The sequence below is a fragment of the Onychomys torridus genome, chromosome 6 (assembly GCF_903995425.1).
Source record: "Onychomys torridus chromosome 6, mOncTor1.1, whole genome shotgun sequence".
NCBI lineage: Eukaryota > Metazoa > Chordata > Mammalia > Rodentia > Cricetidae > Onychomys > Onychomys torridus.
This window is the reverse complement of record NC_050448.1, coordinates 127,878,326-127,902,629: the sequence shown is the minus strand read 5'-3', so window position 1 is coordinate 127,902,629 and position 24,304 is coordinate 127,878,326. Positions and strand designations below refer to the sequence as shown.

The 24,304-nt window shown below is 43.5% G+C and overlaps 1 protein-coding gene across 2 annotated transcripts in view; it reads left to right on the top strand.

Annotated features, from left to right (window-relative positions):
* Miga1 (mitoguardin 1) overlaps nt 1–24,304 on the top strand; it is a 60,926-nt gene that overhangs the window by 11,320 nt on the left and 25,302 nt on the right. For both annotated transcript variants that reach the window (XM_036189362.1, XM_036189360.1), the window contains exons 5-7: nt 241–367; nt 1,586–1,719; nt 2,647–2,770. In XM_036189362.1, coding sequence (XP_036045255.1) covers nt 241–367; nt 1,586–1,719; nt 2,647–2,770 — 385 coding nt within the window. The remainder of the gene's footprint in view (nt 1–240; nt 368–1,585; nt 1,720–2,646; nt 2,771–24,304) is intronic.

The following is a 24,304-nucleotide window of genomic DNA, read 5'->3' as shown; positions in this document are numbered from 1 at the left end:
CCCTGGGCTCTACCCTAGCACTGCATAAAACTGGGTGTAGTGGCACACACCTGTAATCCCAGCACTCGAGAGGTGGAGGCAGAAGGATGAAACATTCAAGGTCATCGCTGCGTGTATAGAAGACTGCATACGTGTGTGTGTGTGTGTGTGTGTGTGTGTGTGTGTGTGTGTGTGTACACACGCACACACGCATGCACACATGAACGTGCAGTGACCCGCTTTCCCTGGTCTTCATTTCAGGTGCAGAGTGTTAACTCCTGTCACAGCTGTGCTTGTGGAAATTCTAGTTCTTGGGACAAAGCAGATGAGGATGACATCAAACTTGTTAACATTCCTGTGACCACTCCCGAGAATTTGTACCTGATGGGTAGGTATAGAACTTCCAAGTTATAGATACTATCGTCAGGTTTCATTTGAAGGTAAAAGGAAAGTTAGTTGGGGCTGGGGAGTTACTCAGTGGCAGAGAGCTAGGTTTGATCCCCAGAACTATGGGTGGGAGTGGGGGGGAAGGAAAAACCAAAACCAGTGATTTCTTCTAGGAGAATCAACTGTAATTTTAAAATGGCCTATGTCTGTTGAATCTATGCTATATAACATCACCAGCTATACTAGTTTCTTGAGATATAATAAACTACATTATATATTGTGATATAATAAATTACCTTAAATACAGAGACTTAAAAAAAAAAACCAACAAAAATAGGGTTGGGGATTTAGCTCAGTGGTAAGAGTGCTAGCCTGGCAAGCACAAGGCCCTGGGTTCGATCCTCAGCTCAAAAAAAAACAAAAAAACAAAAAAACAAAACAAACAAACCAGCAATCTGTTCACTCAGAGTTCTGGAACCAGAAGTCCAAAATCATTATTGCTGAGCTGAAATCAAGGTGTCAATCAGTCACATTTCTTAGGAGACCTCTGAGAGGATGTAGTCTGGCCTCTTCCATGTCTTATGGCTCTCAGCATGCTCTGGGCCTGTGACAACATCACTCCTCCATGACATCACTCTTTATATCACACTCTTATCTATGTGTCCCAACTGTCCAAACCTCTCTGTTAGACTTGTAATTTAATTTACATGGAACTCACTCTGTAGACAAGGCTGGCCTTGAACTCAGATCCACCTGCCTCTGCCTCCCGAGTGCCGAGCTTAAGGTATGTTTTACTACACCCCTCTCGTTCATTACGTATTGATTCAGTCTCACAAAGGGTCTCACGACATGGCCAGAGAGCGACTGGATTCTTTGTCAGAATGTAAACTCAGTGGCCCTTTACACAGTTCCCAATGAGTCCTTATTCCTTTCTGAAGCCTCACGAGCCTGCTTCCATTGGCTGCGTCTCTTTCTGCATTCTGGTCTTCCACACTTCCTCCAGAATGGCCCATTAAGCCTGCTTGCGGCATTTTAGGGCATCTTTAGCCTGTAGCATAACCACACTCCTCCTGCAAGCCTGCAAACCACATGATCACACTCATCACAGCAGTAATAGTCCCCTGCCTGTGACTTCCCTTCCAATTTCTACTTTTGATCTTCTGCATGTCGAGGAAACATGGTTTTGCTCATTTACAGTCACTCTGCTCTTAATCTTTAGGTATGGAATTGTTTGAAGAGGCGTTGCGTCGATGGGAACAGGCTCTGACCTTTCGCAGTAGACAGGCTCAAGAGGAAGCCTGCAGCTCTGTTAAGCTGGGAGCTGGAGATGCCATTGCTGAAGAAAGTGTAGACGTAAGGGCGGCCTGTTTCAGATTCTTGGAAGAGCCTCTTTCTGGGCAGTTAATACAAGTTGTTTGCTTTCCCACCTTGGGACTACATGAGAGACTTGCGGGCTTTTGTTTTGATTTGAGAGAGGGTCTCACTATGTAGCCCCTGCTGACTTAGGACTCTTAGTAGACCAGGCTGGTCTGACACACTCAGAGCTTGTCTGCCTCTGCGTCCCCAGTGCTGGGATCATACCCAGCATGAAGGGCTTCTGGCGGGGCATTTTCTATCCGAGCTTTTAAGCACTTTTGGTTTTTAAAAAAATTGTTTTATTATTTTATACAGATAAGTGTTTTTCCTACATGTATGTATGAGCACCATGAGTGTGCCAGCTGCATGCAAAAGAGAGTGTTGGGTCTTCTGGGACTAGAGTTGCAAACCGGTGTGAGCTGCCATGCAGGTGCTGAGAATCAAGCTCAGGTCCTCTGCAAAAGCACCAAGTACTCTGAACTGTTGGCCAGCTCTCCAGTGCCAAACCTTCAAGTTTGCAGACTTCCCTCGGATGTGTAGAAGCAGCAGATGCCTTTAATTTCTGTTGGTTTTGTAATATAGAGGTAGAACTGGGTCTTCATTGATCAGAATTGGAGTGGGTTGTGGGATCCGGAGCTGGGATAAGGGGCGGTAATTTAGCAAGTCTCCTTGGCAACTTTTATATAAGCTCAAGCTGAGAACTCAGTCTACTTAAATGATCAGTCAGGGCCCAGTTCTGCCTCTCTACTACAAAAACAATAGGTATGCCTGAAATGTTATGATTAGGTTTGGCCACCGGCACCCGTGAACCCAGCACCAGCTCTGTCTACACAGCAAGTTTCTCTGTGGAAGTCACATTCTGTGTTTAGAGTGTTAACGTGAGTGTGATAGTTGCTGTGTGTGACTGTTCTTCTCTCTTTGTAGGATATAATTAGTGCAGAATTCATCCATAAGCTTGAAGCCCTGCTGCAAAGGGCCTATCGTCTCCAGGAGGAATTTGAAGCTACCCTTGGGGGATCTGACCCTAACTCTCTTGCAAATGATACAGGTAAGGTAGAGAGAGGTTTCTATGGTTTTCTGAAACCTGTGGGGGTTTTCTTTTATATATTGAAGTCATTTGCTCAAGTGTCTTATGTATTAAGTTAAAAATACTTTATGAAATGTCCAAGGAGAAAAAGTGTCTACTGTAGCCAGGCTGGCCAGAGCTCATGAACTAGGCTGGCCTGGCAGCCTGCCTCAGCCTCCCAAGTACTGAGAGGAAAGGCCTGAGAAGATTTTGTGAATGACCTTTGGAAGAAAGGAATGATTTAACATTGTTTCTTTCTGTAAATTCCTCTTGAGATTGAAATAAGGGAAGGAGGGGGCTGGGGCTGCAGAGATGGCCCAGTGGTTAAGAGCACTTGTTGCTCTTGCAGAGAACTCAGGTTTCATTGCCTGCGCCCACATGGAGATCACAACCTCTGGTCATGAGGGCCCAGCACCTTCCTGTGATCTTTTTAAGCACCAGGTATGCACTTGGTGCCCAGACATATGTTTAGGCAAACCACTCATATACAGGACGTAAAAATAAAACATTTTAAAAAAGAGATTGAAAAAAGGCAAAATTATGTTATGCATTTTTTTTGGTTTGGTTTTGTTGTTATTGTTCTTGTTTATGTGTTTTGGGGACGTAGCACGAGCTGTCCTGGAACTCACTGTGTAGACCAGACTGGCCTGGAATTTACAGAGATCAGCCTGCCTCTGTTCCCAAGTGCTAGAATTTTTTTTTTTTAAATTAATTTAGGTCATGATCTGATTGTATCTTATCTATAGTCCTAGCTACTTTGGTATGCTGAGGCAGGAGGATTGCTTGAGCCTGTGATAACCTGAGTACTAGCCATCTTATGCCAGGATCTTTGCTGAGCACTTTATGTGGAGCACATTTTCTGCTCTGAGTCAAGCACCATTATCAGTGAAAATTTATTATTCATGACAAATACCATCAGCACCCAGGAGGCTAAGGCAGGAATGTGAAATCAAGGCCAACTGTCCAAGGCCAGTTCCCAGCAAGCCACCTGGGATACACAAGTAGGACCCTATCTTATAAAGAACTGAAGTGGAAGGGTCCTCATAAAACCCTCTGTGGAATCACCCTTATTTTCAGGTGGGAAAAGGAAGGAGTAAAGGTCAAGAGTTCACAGTCTTAATCAGTATACTGTGTTGCCTAACTGCTTGGAAGACAGAGCAACATCTTCGAATAGGAAGGCTGACTATGAACTTTGTGGGCAGAGTCTGTCTGAGAAATCCACCATAGCGGTATAAAGCAAGAAGATTCAGTTCTGCAGGTGATAGTATTTTGTGGGGGTCTTCTTTCTTTCTTTTTTTTTTTAATTTTCCAATGCTGAGGATGTAACATGGGAATTGTACATTCTGGTTGGATACTCTGCCACTGACTTATATGCCTGTGGGCAGGAAGTCAGCACCGGGTGTCTCCCTCGATTGCTTTCCACTTGATTTTTTGAGAAAAAGTCTCTTGTGAACCTGGTGCTCACCATTGGCTATGCAGATTTTCTGGTGAGCTCAAGGGACCTGCCTGTCTCCTTACCCCTTGTGCTAGGGTTATAGACACACATCACCACACGTGGCTTTCATGTGGCTGCTGGGGATCCAAACCCAGGTCTTCATGCTCGAGTGGCAAGCACTTCACTCACTCAGCTGTCTTCCCAGACGCCCTGTTTTTTAAACAAAGATTTTCTTCCTCCATATGTGTGTGGGAATCTGGTTAACTCGAGCATTTTTCTTTTCTGTCAAGTCTCCAAGGCACATTTCACATGTTTTGTGGAAATAATTTTTTTGTCTATTCTCCTGTCTTATGTTTTTCTTTCATGTGTGTGGGAATTCTGTCAGCATGTATGTCTGTGCACCACATTTGTGCCTGGTGCCCTAAGAGGCGAGAAGAGGGTGTCAGACCCCCTGGATGGAGCCACAAAAAGTTGTAAACCACAATGTGGGTGCTGGGAATGGAACCTGGGTCCTCTGGAAGAATAGCCAGTGCTCCCAACCTCTGAGCCAGGCCCTGCTTTGTCTTTTGAGGCAGCTAAGGATGACCTTGAACATCTGATCCTCCTACCTCTATCTCCTAAGTGGTTTGCACTACTGTGCTTGGCTTATGTGGTGCTGGGAACTGAATCAACCAGAAAGCTAACTTAATTACTGTTTTCCTTTTCTATTTTCTCTTTCCCTCCAGCATTCTTGCAACTTGAGGCTTTTAAAAACCATAAGATTGTTAGATCAAGACCTAAACTTTTGCCAAAAAAGTTTGCAAATTAAAAAAAGAGGCTTTGAAGCCACATTTCAGCTTCAGGTGACATTAGTACCAGTCTTAACTTCAGGCTCTGTTGTCTCCTGTGCTGCCAAGTTCTGAACATCACCCTGGAATCTGAAACTCACTCACTCACTCACTCACTCACTCAGTGTAATTCTTTAAAAAATGGAGTTTAGAACAAAATTTTTAAAAAATTAGAATTCTTAAAAGATTTTAGCCAGGTGGTGGTGGCACACACCTTCAATCCCAGCACTTGGGAGGCAGAGGCAGGCAGAGCTCTGTGAGTTCAAGGCCAGCCTGGGCTACCAAGTGAATTCCAGGACAGGATCCAAAGCTACAGAGAAACCCTGTCTTGAAAAACTAAAAAAAAAAAAAAAGGTTTTATACATTTCTAAGGTGTAAGATGAATCTTTCCAACACTCCCACCATTATTATGTAGGCACAATAGACGTGTTAATAGTTTTGCACCTTGAATACATATAATTTTCTGTGCTGACAGTGAGGAAAGGCTGTTGCGTTCTTTGTCGCTGTGCCATACTTGACAAAGACACCTGAAGGAAGTGTGACACACAGTCTGAGTGCACGTGGCCCCGGGAGCACGCAGCAGGAAGTGATCCACACGCATCTTCAGGCAGGAAGGAGGGAGATAAATGGTGGTACTAGCCCACTTCCTCTTCCAGTTCACTCCGGGACCTGCTCTCGGATGGCGCTGCTAACCCCTTCACAGACACGCCCGGAGGTTTGTCTCTGAGGTCGTCCGGCTAAGTTGGCAGTCTGTCAGCCAGCACACGACACTTCCCGAGCAACCAGCTATAAACCCAACATGCTCCCATTTCACATAGTTTCCCCTCGACCAGTAAAGAGGCCATGGGTACTTCATTGTCCTGCAGTACAAGTCCTCCTGAGTGGAAGTGTGTTTATCCACTGTGACTTAGGGACCTGTGGGCTCTGTTGAAGAGGAGGCCGATATGCAGTCAATTCATCAGGTCATGGTTGACTCACATTCACTCACAAGTCTCTTAGCTCTGGAGAGGAGAGCCTGTGGGTCAGGTTTCATTGACAGTAGTGGGATCTTCTTGTACCAGTTTAAAATTCAGAGTTCCAACAGGAACTGTACTCATACATTTGAGTCATCTCTGCAATAGTTATTTATGCCAACTTAATACTATGAGCACAGTTAAAGAGGGTGTTCAGATCTTCTTAGCACAATCATTTTAGTATGTCTATTAATGTTTCTTTTTAAAAATACAGTTATTTGTTTTCCTATGTACGTATATGTGCCTGAGTGTTTATGTATATAGATCAAATCCCAAGGAATTGGAGTTACGAGTGGATATCAGCCACTATGTAAGTGCTGGGAACTGAACACAGGTCTGTTCTCTGCAGGAACCACAGAGCATCACTCATGCCCCATGTTTCTTTTTAGATGACAGTGTGTTTATTGAGAAACCATACCTATAATAAGCGTTTTGCCACTGAACTACATCCCAAGCTCTATTTTTTTTTTTTTCTTTAACACAAGACAAGGTCTCCTGTATTCCAGGCTGGTCTTGAACTCACTGTAGTCAAGGACAACTTTGAACTTCTGGTCCTCATGTTCCTACGTCCCACCCACCTGCTGAGATGACAGCCGTCCCCAACCATGCTTGGTGCTAATCATAAAGCTCAGAGACACCTGAGTATCCTAGATGAGCACTCTACCAACTGAGCTACATCTCCAGCCCCTTATTTTGTGGTTTAAAAACATGCTTAAGGACTGGAGGGATGTCTTCGTGGTCAAGAGCACTGACTGCTCTTCCAGAGGACCCAAGTTTACCTCCCAACAGCCACATGATAACTGTCTGTAACTCCATTTCCAAGAGATCTAATGCCCTCTTCTGGTCTCTGAGGGCAGCCATGCTTGTGCACAGTCAGACATGCAGGCAAGAACACTTGCGCACATAAAATGGGGGAAAAAAAAGTAAATGAAACATACTTAAGCCAGATATGGTGGTGCATACCTTTAATCTTAGTTCTCAGGGAGACAGAGATAGGCAGATATCTGAATTTTTAGGCCAGCCTGATCTACATAACAAGTTCTAGGCCAGCTGGACTATATAACAACACCTTATCTCAAACAACAAGAACAAAACCTTAAATCAGATTTCATTATAATAATTTGTTCATTAATAATATATTTGAGGGGCTGGAGAGATGATTCAGTGGTTAAGAGCACTGGCTGTTCCTCTAGAGGACTCAAGTTCAATTCCCAGCATCCAGATGGCAGTTCACAGTCCTCTGTAATTCCAGTCCCAGGGGATCCAATGTCCTCTTTTGGTCTCCAAGGCACCAGGCATGCACATGGTGCACAGACATGCTTCCAGGCAAAACACCCATGCACACAAAATTAAAAAAAAAAAAATGCTCGAGGGCTTAGGAGGTGGCTCACCAGTTCAAAGGACTTGGTGCTCTTAGAGAGGACCCTAGTTTTGTTTCAGCACCCACATGGAAGCTAACAACCACAGTACACATGCACACAGACATACATGTAGGCAGAACACTCATACATACATAAATAAATCATAAAAACATGCTTGAGCCGGGCGGTGGTGGCACACGCCTTTAATCCCAGGACTCAGGAGACAGAGGCAGGTAGATCTCTATGAGTTTGAGGCCAGCATGTTCTACAGAGGGAGTTCCAGGACAGCCAGGGCTACACAGAGAAACCCTGTATCAAAAACAAAAACAAAAGCAGAAACATGCTTGAATGGGGCTGGAAATGGCTTAGAGTGCTGGCCAGGTGAGCGTGAAGACCTGAGTTGGATTCCCAGAACCCACATAAAAGTGTGCACCTATTATCCAAGCTCTGGGGAAATGGACACAGGTGGAACCCTGGACTCACTGGCTTGCTAGCTTGTCTGAATTGGTGAGCTCCTGGTTCAGTGAGAGATGCTGACTGAAAAAATATACGTGGAGAATAACTCAGGAAAACACCTTATATCAACCTTTGCCCTCCATATACAAGCACCCATATAGGCTTATAGGCCCACACACAAGCACACAAACATACATATAAACTGCACAAACACATTCACATGGTGGGGGGATTGTTCCTCCAATGAATGTAACCACCTCATATCCTTTGATTGATTTCTTTTTTTTTCCTGGTTCTGTGCTGACATTTCCTTTCTAAGTTAGCAAGTTGTCATTAGATATATTTCTAAGCTTTTTTTTTTCCAGTGTCTATGGTGTTTTGCTTGCTTGTGTGTCTCTTCGTGTACCGTGACAGTGTGCCTGATACTTGCAGAGGTCAGAAGAGGATGTCAGATCCTCTGGAGCTGGAGTTGCAAAGGTTGTGAGCTACCTGTGGGTACTGGGGATTGAACCCGGGTCCTCAGGAAGAGCAGCAAGTGCTCTTAACCACTGAGCCATCTTTCTAGCCCTCCGTAGTTATAATCCCTAATGTACTAACATCTTAGTCTTGGTGTAAACCATAGGTGTTTGTTCTGCCCTTCTTGTTACAGACTTTAGTCACAACAGATGAAGGGAAGGTTTGAATTAGGTCTCTACTAACCACGGGACCATTCCTCACTCACTCCTGAGAGGCTTATTGTTAAGTGTGCTGCTGAAACCGCTAGGGGGCAGCACACCTTACCTCCAGTTTGGAGACCAATGACTCATAAATGCCATTCTGTGCTGCCTCTTGAACTGACAGTTAATTTTAAGCCAACACTTCTGGCACATTTTGCACACACCTGCCAGTGTAACTCAAAGTGAAACAGACCTTGACAGTTATTCACAAAACACTTGAAATAATAGTGAAAATGGACACAACTTCATAAGGTCTTCTACCCCATGGTATCCAGGTGTGTAGGACTGTGTTTATTCATAATTTCTGTTTTTCAGATTATTAACAATGGCGATTTTATTATTGTACAAGTTGTTTTTCAGATAGGGTCTCCCTTTATGTCCAGTGCAGGCTTTAAACTCATTGTTTAGCTTGGGCTGGCTTCCAGTTCACAATCCTCCTGCCTCAGTCTTTCAAATGCTTCAATTACAGGTGTGTGCCACAATGTCTGGCTAGCTGTTACAATTTTTGTTTAATTTTCAAAGCAGGGTTTTCTTATGTATCCCTGGCTGTACTGGAGCTCATTTTGTAGACCAGGCTGGCCTCGAACTCAGAGATCCCCCACATCTGCCTCCTGCGTGCTGGGATTAAAGGCATTGTATATTATAATTTTTAAAGAAATATTTTTACTTTTATGTATGTGTTGGGGTGTACATGCGTATGTGGGTGCCTGTGTAGGCCAGAGGAGGCATCAGATCTAGAACTAGAGTTATGGGAGCTTGTGAGCCAGCAGACTGCGGAGCTGGGGACTGAATTTGGTCTTCTAGGAGAGCAGCGAGAGCGCTTGACTGCCAAGACATTTCTCCATCCCTGTTCTTTATTTTTAAACTTTATATAGAAAATATTGCAAAAAAACAATGTCTGAACGTGCAATCATCCAAGCCCAGGATGATTTTAGTTCTAGGTAAAATGATCAGTATAGTTTAGTGGTTAGTTATGAATATAAGCTTTGAAGCTGAACAGGCATGGGCCAATATCCTGCCTCCACCCCAAGCCATGACCTTTCCTTAGACTTAGTTTATCTAGAAGATGTAGAATTAGCCTGGCCAGGTTTTGCCAGCCTGTAATCCCAGCTTGGGAGGCCAAGCCAAGAAGACACAACTTCAAGGCCTGGCTAGGCTTTCAGAGTAAGTTCAAGGACAGACTGGCCAAGTTGGTGAGGGCTTGTCTCAAAGAGCCGAAGGAGGGCTAGTGCTGTAGCCAAGACCTTTGATATTAATGTTGTAGAATGCTTGAGACCACATGTTTGAGAAAGGCAAACACTGCCCTTGCTTCTGTTTATTGTTGTATTTTATTCCAGCTCTTTAAAAGCCTATTCTTGTAGTTAGAGTTTTTTTGCCTGACCCAGTCAGGACAAATCTCTCTTACCCGCCAGTCACACAGTCGCTCAGACCCAACCAAGAAAGCACACAGAAACTTATATTGTTTATAAACTGTATGGCCGTGGCAGGCTGCTTGTTATCTACTTCTTCTCTCTTAAATTAACCCATTTCTGTTAGTCTAGACTTTGCCACATGGCTTGTGGCTTATCAGTGTCTTTACATGTTGCTTCTCATGGCCGCGGCTGGCGGTGTCTCTCCCCAGTCTTATACTTCCCAGAATTCTCTTCTCTCTTGTCCCGCCTATACTTCCTGCCTGGCCACTGGCCAATCAGAACTTTATTTACACAGAGCGATATCCACAGCATATTCTAAGATGATTTTACAAACAGATGAATGTAATTATGTTTGTAACTTGTTTTGCAATAATATTGTTCAGTCCTGTTTTGTAGACAAGAATTATCTTTCCTGTGAATTAATTTTACATTTTTCATAATAATAACATTTGCATTTACTGAAAGAAGATAAGTCTCTCTTTGTGTGTGTGTGTGTGTGTGTGTGTGTGTGTGTGTGTGTGTGTGTGAACATTTGCACTTTTGTATGGGTACATGAACTGAAAATTTTCACTAAGATATTTATTTTTAAAATCAACTCTGAATTTTTGTGTATTTCCCCGTTTTTGTCTTCCAATTCTCTTGCTAATACTGTCACTGTGCACAGTTCAGTGCGTGATCTGAACCTTCTCACTCTTGAAATTTTTGCTCATAGAAGGCAGTGGAAGGTGTGGGCACCTTCCTCTGTACCTCAGGGAACACTTGTTGGTCTTTGGCATGCCATGCGAGACCTACTCGTTTCTAGGTTCTGAGTAAATTTATGGCATAAAAAAAGTTTACATTTTTTCTTTGATTTTAAAAATTAGAAAACAGGATCATTTTAGGTAAGTCTATGTGATGTTTATATGTACGTGCTTGTGTGGGTGTGTGTGTGGAGACCAAAGATCAGTGATGAGTGACTTTTCTGATCAATCTCTACCTGGTTCTTTGTGTGTGTTCAGTATACGTGTTTATAGAGAGGTGTGTGTGTGTTTGTGTATGTGTGTGTGGTATGTGTCTGTGTGATATGCACCATGGTGATGTACTGGGCTGTGTGTGTGTGTGTGTGTGCGTGTGTGTGTGTGCGCGCATTGTGGTGATGTACTGGGCTGTGTGTGTGTGTGTGTGTGCGCATTGTGGTGATGTACTGGGGTGTGTGTGTGTGTGTGTGTGTGTGTGTGTGTGTGTGTGTGTGGTGTGCACCATGGTGATGTACTGGTGCATGTGCGTTCCTGTGTATGGACTGGTCTCTGATCCCGGAGTTGTTACCCTAGCTAGGCTGACTGACTAGCCAGCTGCAGAGACTCTCCTGCCTTCACTCGCCATGCACTGAGCTTGTGGACACATGGTACAATGAGTGGCTTTGTTGGTTTTGGTTTTGGAGACAGGGTTTCTCCATGCAGCCCTATCTGTTCTGGAACTCACTCTGTAAACCAGGTTGGCTTTGAACTCACAGAGATCCTCTGCCTTCTGAGTGCTGGGATTAAAGGGATGCTCAACTCTTCCTTTTTTAATAAATGGACACCAGGGATTCAAACTAAGGTTCTCAAGCTTGTGCGGCAAGCACTTTATTGACTCACACTTTATTCTTTCTATTAATTTTTTTCTGGTCTTGGGGTTTGGTGAGCACCCCCAGAGAGGATCCAGTTTCCTATGTATCACATGTCTTGTTAGCAGTTTTAAATCTCTACCTAGAGGTGGAGGACGGACCTCTATCCTTCATAATCAGCTCTGGACCCCACCTCCTGTTTCCTAGTTAAACACACTGATTTTAAGAAATGGAAAGTAGCCAGGCGGTGGTGGAACACACCTTTAATCCCAGCACTTGGGAGGCAAAGGCAGACACATCTCTGTGAGTTCAAGGCCAGCCTGGTCTAGAGAGGGAGTTCAAAGCACCATGTACAGTGAGGAGGAATCGTCACAAGTTTGCCCCTCCTTTAGAGTTGAAATAGCGTATGAAATGGGAGAGGTTGGACATAGCGTGAGGCACATGAAGACAAGTTAAGAACCTGAGAGGAATAACTATCCCTTGACGATCTATACGCCATAGAAACCCGGGTCTCTATGTAGAGCTCTCACTGCTGAGACTGCTTGTTTCCTAGCTCAGAAAGGATCACTGTTTCTTCTCCCCTTTCAGATACTGGTTAAAATAGTAAACCTTCTTTCTGTATGGTACTCTGGACAGTCTCTGTCTCTCTCTGTCTCTGTCTCTCTGGCTGTTTCTCTGTGTCTCTGTCTGTCTGTCTCTGACTGTTTCTCTGACTCCGTCTCCGTCTCTGTCTCTGTCTCTCTGGATCCCTCCTCCTGATACAGCTGCTCACAGACTTCCATTGTGGGGCCACATGCCTGTTCCCCTTGTGTCAGTCTCCCTACCACTGGTCATTGCTAAGGTCTCCACTTGCCTGCCTTGTTTCTCTGTCAAACTCCAGCAAACTTGTCCATGTCTTTCCTTTGTAAAAAAGCATATTGACTCATATTTTATTGGCTGATTCATCTCCCCAGGCTCTTGAATGGTATTAATTTTTTAACCCCCTTTTCTTGTAAGCTGGATTGAACAATGCGGTGAGGCTTCCTATAACTTCCTCCTGGAGAAGAGGTTGGATGAGAGAGAAATTCCTGCCAGCCTTACCCATGCAGCTGCTGAGACCTCTGTCTTGCAGTCTTGGTGGCACTCATCTAGCCTTGCTATTGAGACTCCTCCTTACAGTCTAGTTTAGGAGAGTGAGGTCGGGTTCTGCACAGCAGTGATGTGTTTGCAGGCCCAGACTTTGCTACAAGTCCTGGAGCACAGCCAAAGCTGTGCAGTGACTAGTTGGTGACATTGTATTCCCCAGCTGTTAGAGAGTGTCTGGTCCTCAGGGTTCGCCAGTGTACACTTTCCACAGGGAGAAGCAACTTGAAATGCAAGCAAAGAGCGTGCTTGATAGGACGGACTTCAGTTTGCATCCCTAGCGCCCATGTAGAAGCCAGCAGGGTTGATCTGGGCCTGTAACCTTGGAGTAGTGGAGACAAGCAGAGCTCTGAGCTCAGTGGTTAGCTTTCCTAATCTGTGAGCTCCTGGTTCAGAGAGAGGACCTGACTCCAAAAACCAGGTGCCCTAAACAAGTACTTAGACCAGTCCCTCCAAGGCTTAGGGAACAGGACAGCAAAGGAAAGAGAGGGAATGCCAGAACTGTAAGAGAGAAGACAGGAAGTGCTGTTTTCAGGGTGTGACACAGCCCTTGCAAATATGAGCTCACAGCAGCTGTGGTTGCCTGTACTGGGCCTGCGTGAGACTCGACCAGTCAACCACCAATCATGGACGGGGAGGGACTCATGGGACCCTTTCCCTCCCAGCTGAACTGTGGGCAATGGATTGATTTGGGTAAGGGACAGTTATCGCCTTCCATTGTGTACCAAATGGTGAGTTCACAAGGCTCCAATACTTGCCCACACAGCTGGTCATGGCTAAAATCAGTGGATCACAAACCAAAAAAAGGGAGGTGGGGCATGAATCCAGGAAAGGGATCTGCACAGAGGAGGGGAAATAAGAGCATGGGAAGGTAACAGGAAACAACACACTATGTAATCGTATAAAATCATCAAAGGACAAATTTAAAGGATAAAATAAAAGATGGAGGATGATTTACAAAGATAGCTGCCATCAACTTCTGGCCCCCACATCTAAGCTTCTATACATGCGTGCACACCTGCAAACACACATGCTCAGGAACGCACAAAGGCCTGCAAAAGAAATGCAGCAGAATTGTTAAATGTATTTCTACCCATCTTTAATTCTGTGATAAGAAAACGGCTTTGCATCAGGCAAGTGGGCGACAGGTGCTTCCTCGGTGGCTCTGCACTTTGGGCTCATCAGTGCCTGATGTCACATCCACGAGCTGTAGACATCACTAGGTCTGTGAGTCTTATCAAAGTGTGTATCACTGTCATCTTGGCATCCATACAGAGGAGCACACAAAGACTAAAGTTGGAGGCTATTCTGGACTAGTTAGGGGGACTGTGGCAAGAGAAAGAAACAAGTCCCTTGTTGTTTTCACACAATGTGGATTCCTGAGATTGATTTAGACCTGCTGGAGAAAGCCTTGGGTTGAGAAACTGTGAAACTCGCATTTCAGAGTTTAGCGGATGATTTTTTTTTTTAAAGCAGGTAATTTTTACATGCATTTGGATCAGTAGATAAGATGGTGACATTAAGATTTTCTGGTCTGTGCTAGACATGGTGACATACACCTTTAATGCAGCAGTTGGGAGGCAGAGGGATGTAGATCCCTGAGTTTGAGACCAGCCTGGTTGGTCTACATAGGGAGTTATGGGATAGTTAGGGCTACACAGTGAACCTGTCTCAAAAATACAAGGCAATTTGTTGGCTACCAGGATGGTTCAGAGAATATGGGTGCTTGCAGGCTGCTAAGCCTGACCCTGTAGACAATCCCTGAACCCCACATGCTGAAAAGAGAGATTGAACTCCCACAGGTTGTCCTCTGACCCCCACATGCACAAATGCACAGCCTATAAATAAACATAAGAAAAGTAAGTGAATAAATTTGCAAGTATTCATTGAACTGTTAACCATGCGCCTCTTATGTTATCTGAGTCAATGAAGAAAGAGCAGGCCAGGCCTTAGGTTGCACGTAATCTGGTTGACCAGTTAAGTCTTCCTCATATGAAACAGTTGACGAACAATACAGTGTATTTTTAGTGTTGACTCGGAGCCAGAGCTCCCTCCAGAGCAATTCCCTCAGCTTCCCTGCCTGCCTGTTCTTTCCGTATCTTGTAACTGGAGCTTGCCTGTTCAAGAGCCTAATAAGATAAAGAACTTGAAAGTAAACAGATCTGGTTTGGGACGTGAGTGAATTCTTGGCTTATCTGCTGCTATTCCTGAGGATTTGTGGATTCATTTACAGACTCAAATACCATAGGTATCAAGCAGTAGATATATAGTTGTAGTCTACATAATTGCATTTTTCTTTAATAAGTAAATAATCTTGTAAACTTTGAAAAAAGTGGTACAAGTGGATTGTAGATTCAGAAATACTACTTTTATTCTGTGTGTATATATGATAAGTATGTCAATTTTCATATACCAAATATACAAGAAAAGTATGTCTATATCTTAGAATAAATTGAAACCCTTATTATCTTCATTACTGTGTTATCTTTCATATATTTTGATAGAAGCTATTTTTCAGTTGATCACAAAACAATGGGATTGGTGGGATATAGGATTAAAGCCTGACACTCAGGAATGACATCCACTTAAGGAAGGTTCCTTCTGTTGGCTTCATGAGTGTAAGTTTGTATCACATATCTGCCACTGGGTATGTGTCATTCAGGCTTCGGTAGTGTGCTCTCTGTTTTTTAGTAGCATGTTGTTTCAGTAATCGCTTATTTTTAGGTAGTGATATGAATCATAAAGTTCAGTTATATCCTCCTCTCCAAAAATGCAGACTGAGAGTCACATAAACTATTCTGGAAATATTAGTACCTCTCTTCTCCTTCTTGTGCTAGGAATCAAGTGCAGCGTCTTGTATGCTGGAGAAGTTCTAACCTTGAGACACTCCAGCTCAATATATTCTCTACTTTTTTTCTTGGTTCTTTGTGTAGGACCAAACTGCTGGATTTAATGCCAGTTTAAAAATAAGCATGATTTATAACATATGGAGCTTGCTAATAGTTTGTGGACATTATTTAATTGATAGGGCTTACATAAATAAAGCTCTGTCTTATTAATCCATAGTTACATTTAAAATTAATTAGGCTTTACATTTTATATGTTTATTTTTTATAACTGTGTATTACAACATCAGTATTAGAAGCGACTCTAGAGCCATGAATATGATCAATGTTGGCTGTATTTTTTGTTTTGGGGGGCGTTTTTTTGGCTGGTGCAAAGGATTTTGAGATTCTTTTACACTGATGTGTGGGAACAAATTTAGACCTTAAAAACAAATCAGGAATGTTTTACTGTTCAAAAGTGTTGCTATAAAAGATACATACTTTAGATATTAGGCCTCCACATGATCTGTTTTTTATTTTTATTTTTTGGTTTTTTGAGACAGGGTTTCTCTGTGTAGCTTTGCGCCTTTCCTGGAACTCACTCTGTAGCCCAGGCTGGCCTTGAACTCACAGAGATCTGCCTGGCTCTGCCTCCCAAGTGCTGGGATTAAAGGCGTGTGCCACTACCACCTGGAGATGTTTTTTAAACATAATGAACTAAATCTTAGGTCTGGAATACGTATTTAGAAAAACATTTCTTTTTCTTTTGTTGTTGTTTAGTTTGGTTGGTTGATTAGTTTAAGATGGATGCCTCACTGTATTATAAATGAAGTTTTCTCTGGTCCTGCCCAGTCCCACAGACCCGGCAGCCACTTATAAAATAATCACTCAGAAGTTTATATTAATTAAAACTGCTTGGCCATTAGCTCAGGCCTACCACTGACCAGCTCTTCCACTTAAACTCAGTCCATTTCTGTTAATCTATATGTTGCCACATTTTCCATGGCTTTACCTTTGTGCCATTATATGCTGTTCCCTGGACAGCAGGCTGGCATCTACTGACTCAGCCTTCCACTTCCCAGAATTCTCTTTATCTGTTTATCCCAGCTATACTTCCTGCCTGGGTATTGGCCAATCAGCATTTTATTTATCAACCAAATCAGAGCAACACATTCACAGCGTATAGAACATCCCACAGCACTGCATAGCATAGACTGGCCTTAAAGGCAAGCTCCGGGCTGGCCAGATGGCTTAGTGGGTAAAGGCACAAGCCTGACCACTTGGGACCCTTGGAGTCCACATGGCGGAGAACAAAAACTGAAGCCCACAAACTGTCCTCTGGCTTTCATAGGCATGCCATGGCATATGTGCCCATACACATGCATACGTATACATACAATAAATACATGTAAAAAACATGTGTTCTTGGGTGCTGAAGATATGGCTCATATGTTAAGAGCACTGGCTGCTCTTCCAGAGAAACTGAGTTCAGTTCCCAGCAACCACATGGTGGCTCACAGCCATCTATAATGAGATCTGGTACCCTTTTCTGGCGTGTAGTCATGCAGGAAGAATTTTATATACATAATAAAAAACATGTCTTCTGCATGTTGGCATTACAGGAGTGTACCAGCACACATAGCCCAAACATGTCATTTCTTTGTGTATAGTAAGCATGGCATAAAGATGTCAGAGGGAAAAAAAGGAGCTCTTACTGCAGTTTTAGTCAAGTAGAGTCCAGTGTGTAAAGCATTCCAGGTTACACTGTCCAGTGGAAAAAGCCCTATTTTGTGTTTACAAAGCACTGTGGAAACACTGGAGAAAAAGCATGCACATATTCTTTGGGGCACTTCAGAGAAAGCTTCATGGAAGGAGTGACTTGAAAACAGACAGTGGGTCTGCCAGAGACAGAGCTGAGTAAAGGACATTGCTAGCAGAGGGAGCCAGAAGAGACTGGGTTTGGGCCACGAGTTTTTTATGAATGCAGTGTTCACAGAAGGGTAAACCTAGAAGGGAGGGCCAGAGAAGTCATGCAGGAACTTGTTTCTTTAGACAAAAATGAGCCACTGAAAGTTATTTTGATGTCAAGTCAAATACATGTGTTTGAAGGAGACTGTAGAAGGGTGGCTGATATAATTTCAGTATTGTCTTCCTTTTTTTTTTTTTTTGTTTTTGTTCTTGTTCTTGTTTTTTGAGACAGGGTTTCTCTGTGTAACTTTGTGCCTTTCCTGGAACTCACTTGGTAGACCAGGCTGGCCTTGAACTCACAGAGATCCACCTGGCTCTGCCTCCCGAGTGCTGGGATTAAAGGCATGAGCCACCACCGCCCGGCTGTCTTCCTTTCTTATAGCTACTTTGTTTTGTAGAAGTGCCTGTGTCTCTTTGGGTTTTGTGGGTTTTTTTGTTTTTTGGTTTTTTTTGTTGTTGTTGTTGTAGGTTTGTTTTGTTTTGTTTTTTTTATTTTGAGTTTATGAGCATTCCTCTAAGGAAATAAAAATATTTTTTTTCTAGTCGAGTACTAAGTACACAATTTCTGTGGCAGAGAAAACAACAACCAGAAACTATAAAAAATGGGACTTCCCGTCCAGGGAGAGGGGTTTCTCTGCTTGGTAAGTAGCCACATAGAACATTCAGAAACACTGAATGAGCTTGGCTGGGAGCAGAAATACCTCAGGCTCTCCTCTTATTAAAGGGCCCAAAGTTGACCCTGTGAGAGGTGTCCTCCTCTTTCCCGCAGAGCTCTGGGATGGGAAGAGAACCTCTCTGAGGCTGTACTTTCAGGGTGTGATCTGAACTGCAGGCTTAAGTTCTGTACTCAGATCTCTAAATAAACAGAGCAAATGACACAACACTGGAGAAATGTGGTTGGTCATTCCCCTCGTGTCAAGACTCCTAGCCCTAACTTCAGAGAACATAATAAGACCACAAATTGAAGCTGAACCAGTGTCATTTCAATAGGTTCAGAGAAGACCAATACAGTCATGGTCACTGTGAGTTCCAGAAACAGGGGGTGCCTGATGTCTGCCCTCGTTTCTAATCCAAACTATATCTTCATAGCTGTGATTTTCCTGTTGAGGACTTCCTCGGCCATATACGGCTTTTGTAGTATTAGCAAAGGGCCACATAAGGCTGAGAGGAAGTTGACCTAGTATCTGGCTAGTTTTCTGTTCTCACTTGTCCCTTGGCCGGGGCCTTTGTGCAGCCTACAGACCAATTGTATCTACTGGCCCTGTTAAGATCTATAACTCTTTAACTGCAAACTCATTCTTTTGTTTTGGTTTTGGTTTTGGTTTCTAGTTTTTCAAAAGAGGGTTTCTCTGTGTTGCCCTAGCTGTCTTGGATCTTCCTCTGTAGAGCAGGCTGACTTCGAACTCACAGAGATCTGAGTGCCTCTGCCTCCTGAGTGCTGGGATTAAAGGTGTGTGCTCCAATGCCTAGCTTAATTATATCTTATTTCAGTCATTTTTTTCTTTTGAGGAAGAGAGAATGCTACCACCTAAAATGTGGGTGCCCCCCTTTCTTTTCCCTGCGCCCCTCAGTGTGTATCGGCAGCTGTACTCCCCAGTTAGGAGTCACAGTTGATCTGTTGTGCCATCATGGTGTGGGACTGTTTGGATAAGTAGGGAGCCAGACACAACTGTTAGGGCTATCTGTTCTTGCACTGCGCCATCGTGGCAAGCTGTTTCTGTCCATGTCATCTTCTCGTGGAGGTGGGGCTGTAGGAGTCAGAACCCATCAGTCTTGGGCTGGTGGATCTCAGTGCTACTCTTAGCAATGCAGAGGCCCACTCAAGGGCAAAGCAAGAAAGCATTTCAGACTCAGTCTTTCCCTTCTGAAATCGTGTGTGACTTGTAAATTCAGCTTTGTTCGTTCTTCCAAACTCTATTCTAGCACCTTCAAACCGGGGTCGGGGGTGGCTTACAATATGGGTAGCAGACTGTCATACGAAAGAGGGTGCTGTGGGGCACATGCTTTCAATGCCAGGCAGAGGCTGTCCTACTCCGCACACTGAGTTCTATGCCAGCCAGGGCTACATAGTGAGACTCCGTTTCAAAGCAACAAACTCTCAAACACACACAAGAGCCACACTAGTTTTCTAGATGGCTGATAATTTGAACAACTTAAGACTACAAAATACTTGTTGGCAGCAGGAACTTGTCCATTTTCAGTAAAACCGAAGAAAGGACAAGGTTCCAGGCTGTAGTTTAGTCTCCTCTGGAGACTAGCCAGCAGCAGTCAGGTGACAGTGAGACCCTAGGCAGGCTACCTCTTCTCTGTGGAGTTAGAAAAGAGGAGAGGCATCCCTGGAATCTCCACTAGCGCCTGCAGAGGTTAAAATAGACCCAGGGCCGTCTCAGCGACAGGAATAGAATGTGCCCAGGACAGCAGAACTGAGACACAGAAAACCCACTTGGCTTCATCGTAGGAAATAAAGCAAGGCCTGAGGGCCAGGGTCAAGGCTGAAATGGCTTCTAGTTTTCTTTCCCCCTCTGTCCTTTAAAACAAACAAAGAAAAAAAAAAAAAACCCAAGACTTTAAAAGAACAGCCTTCTTTGGAAAAACTTAAGTAATGTATGAATTATGAGGTTGTGAAGGAAGGAAGGCTTGGGTCCAGTCCGATCTTTGGCCTTCGGCAGGATAACGGAGCTAAAATTAAACATCCTGGTGTCATTGCTCCTCCAGAGAACGCTGTCAGTGTCTCTGCATGAATCTTTTTAAAGTTCCTGGTGACAGAGACAAGCAGAAAGCATTTTAAGAAATGTTTAAATTAGCTTTTTTTTAAAAAGAGATTACCAGTCAACTAACCCAACAAAAAAGCTACTCCACTGAGACCCAGTGTGGCCACTGATAATTTGTAGAATGTCATTCACATGTGATCATCATTTGAGGGAAGCTTTAAGGATTTCTAAGGTTGTTCTCATTCATTAAAAGGCATAAGCTATATATTTCAAGCCTATAAATTAATTTCTGATAGTTAATTTAGGTCTCAATATTAGAAACATCAGAAATTTAACAGTGCTCTACAAATATGTTAAAGTCTTCTTATAGACAAAATGACCCAAATGAAATTAATGTTAAGCCCTTTAACTATGGTTCTCATGTCTTGGGAATTACCAGTTTATAACAACAAATAAGAGATGTTCGTTTACGTGAACCAACATTTAAATGCTTTTAATGTCCTTGGTGCTCCCAAAAACTATATACATTATTGGGGAGTGAAAGAAGAAAAACATTCTCTGCTAAAGTTGTTTCTTTCCAGCCCACAGATTGGTTTATTCTTCTGTGTTAAAAATGTTTAGGCAGTGGTTGCCGGAAAACAGAGTTTATTAAATGGTACACATTTATGAATTACTAACTTTGGATGTTTATAGACCTAACATTTAATTCTTGTAATACTTAGAGGTGGATTTTGCTCCTGTGTTTACATGAGCTCATTGAGAAACTAAGAAGGTGAACTCTCTCAAGGTTACACAGCTAATAAGCAATAGGGTCCTGATTTTAGTGCAGGCTGTCTGCCTTTGAACTCATGGTTTTAACCCTTTACTCATGGTTTTAACCCTTTCAACACTACCTTATGTATGAGACGATTTGGGAGGATTTTTATGCCTCTAATCATGCATTTATATAAGATATATCTAGTATAAAATTGCTAGGTCACAGGGATGCATTTTTAAACTTTCTTTCTTTCTTTCTTTTTGGAGCTGAGGATCGAACCCAGGGCCTTGCGCTTGCTAGGCAAGTGCTCTACCACTGAGCTAAATCCCCAACCCACATTTTTAAACTTTCTTAAGATTTATTTTTATTTTATGTTTATAAGTGTTTTGCATGCATGTATGTGTACCACATATGTGCAGTGTGCTCAGAGGCCAGAAGAGGGCTTTGGATCCTGTGCTGGATGGTTTTATGTCAACTTGACACAAGCCAGAGTCATCTGAGAGGAGAGAATCTCAATAAGAAAATGCCTCCATAAGACGGGGTTGTAAGCAAGCCTGTTGGGCATTTTCTTAATTAGTGATTGAAGAGGAAAGGCTCAGCTCATTGTGAGTGGGACCATCTCTGGGGTGTGGTCCTGGGTTCCATAAGAGAGCAGGCTGAGCAAGCCATGATGAGCAAGCTGGTAAGTGGTCCTGGGTTCTGTAAGAAAGCAGGCAGAGCAAGCCATGAGGAATGAGGAAGCCTAGAAGTAAGCAGCACCCCTCCATGGCCTCTGCATCATTTCCTGCCTCCAGGTTCCTGCCCTGCTTGAGTTCCTGACCTGACTTTCTTCAGTGATGGACTAAGATGTGGAAGTGTAAGCCAAATGAACCTTTCCTCACCAACTTGCTTTGGTGATGGCGCATGCCTTTAATCCCAGCACTCAGGATGCAGAGGCAGGCAGATCTCTGAATCTGAGGCCAGCCTGGTGTACAGAGCCAGTTCCAGGACAGCCAGGACTAGACAGTGTAGCTGGAGTTTTTCTGGTCCTGCCTGGCCTACAGTCAGGACAAATCTCTCTCACCTGCCAGTCCCGCAGCTGCTCAGACCCAACCGAGTAAACACACAGAGACTTATATTACTTAAACTGTATGGCTGTGGCTGTGGCTTCTTGCTAGTTGTTCTTATATCTTAAATTAACCCATTTCTATTAGTCTATAAGTTGCCACGTGGCTCTTGGCTTTACGGTACCTTACATCTTGCTTGTCATGGTGGCGGGTGGCAGCATCTCTCTGCCTCAGCCTTCCACTTCCCAGAATTCTCCTCTCTCCTTGTCCTGCCTATACTTCCTGCCTGGCTACTGGCCAGTCAGCATTTTATTTACACAGAGCGATATCCACAGCAGGACAGAGAAACCCTGTCTCAGAAAACCTAAATAAATAAATAAATAAATAAAGTGAAATAAGAACCTTAGCTAAGACAGCCAGTAGGGAAAACTTAGTGAGACGTTTCTGAAGCTGCTAAGATGAAAGCTTCGGCTTTTAAATTTTTAAGCTGTCCTGTGTTTGGGTGGAACAGTCAAGAGCTGAGATGCTTTTGAAAGAACGCTGTACATTTTAATTGGGTGTGTGAAAACAGTGAGTTTGGGGCACTGCCCAGGCTTTCCTCTCTATACATTTTATTGGTTCATCCAAGAAGCAGATGTGTTATTTCTCTTCATCATCGTTAAGCTGGCATTCAGGAATCATAATAACCACTGAAATAAGAGGCGCAGTCAGTGGTTTCCTGGCATGTAGATACAGCACATCAGTTGAACTCAGAGTCACCAATACTTTGTCAGTATTGCAGAGAGATCTAAGCACTTCTCCCGGTGTCATTTAACCAAGGGTGAGTCCAGATTTGAATTCTCTACCTCACTTTCCCTATGCCTTCTATCGTCTGTCTGTTGTGTGTCTACCTGTTCCTGCCTGAAGGCTACATGCAATCAGTCACTGTATATGTGTGTCTGTCTATGTCTGTGTGTGTCTGTCCCTAATAAGGGACTTTGCTCTGCATTTATTGAACAGCACAGAAAACACCACATGAGGGATACTTCACAGAAGTTCACAAGGGATGAAGTCACTGACTGCAGCTGACCCCCGATATCATAGACATCCATTCAAAAGGCTGTTTGCTGTTTCCAGCAAATGATTATCATGAGACACATTCATGGCTCTGAGTCAGGGCATGGAATGGTTCATAACTGAGATCACAGCTGTGCATTAGCTTAGGTTGTAAACGTTGATTATGTGGGAAATCCAGGGCAGTGAGGTTGATTGTAACATTGTTCTTTTAAAAGCAGGCTACACAAACAGGCTGGGTACACAGTAGGACAGCAGTCTTGAGTGACCTTCAGGTGCATTATTAACTCTGTCTGAGGCCCAGCAAACATTCCGGTCTGTTAGAATGCAAGCGATGATTTTATGATATTGCATCGCCACAGCAGGGTTAGACTCAGTGAGTAATTCTAGCCCCTCTGGAACTGAGTCAGCTTTGTTAGATTTCCTTTTCTTTATTTAAATAAAGTACAACTGTAGTTGATCTAGATGACATGGAATGGCTAGTTACTGTCAAATGAAGCTAAGCAGGCTTAACAGTCCCGTGTAAGATGTGCAGAGTAAGGTAGTTCAGGATAGATGTGCTCTGAGGCAGTGACAGCGGGCATATGGAACCCGGTTGACAGACTAAGTTTCACCCTGCTTTAAAGCTGCCGTGGCATGATGGAGCCGGACTTCCTCATACCAGCAGCACTAACAATGAAAGAAGAGTAAGAAAAGCTTCAGAGCTCAGACTCTTAAACAGCTCAAGTGCAGACGCGGAAAGCAAGTGTGCGCATGTCTGTGTATGCTCACACATGTGTGTGTTCACATGCATGCGTGGGTGTGTGTGCAAGTGTGTGTATGTGCTTACATATGTGCATGTTTCTGTGCATGTATGTGTATATGTGGGTGTGCATGGCTGTGTGTGCATTTATATGTGTGTGTGCATTTTTAAGTGTCTTATATGTATTGAAATGAAAATTATGGGAATTTCCCCCATAATTGAGTGTCCAAAGGTACCATTTGCCAGTTATGAAACTATTTATAAAAGCGTAAAACAACTGGACTGGGAAGATGGCCCAGCAGTTAAGAGTGCTCCCACAGAGGACCAGGGCGTGGTTCCTAGCACACACTTCGGGCTCGCAGCCACCAGGAGCTCCAGTTCCAGGAAATCGACACCATTTTCTAACCTCTGTGGGCATCTCCATGCAGATGGTTCACATAAATTTATTCAGGCACACATAAAGGCAAATAAGTAATAACAAAAATTT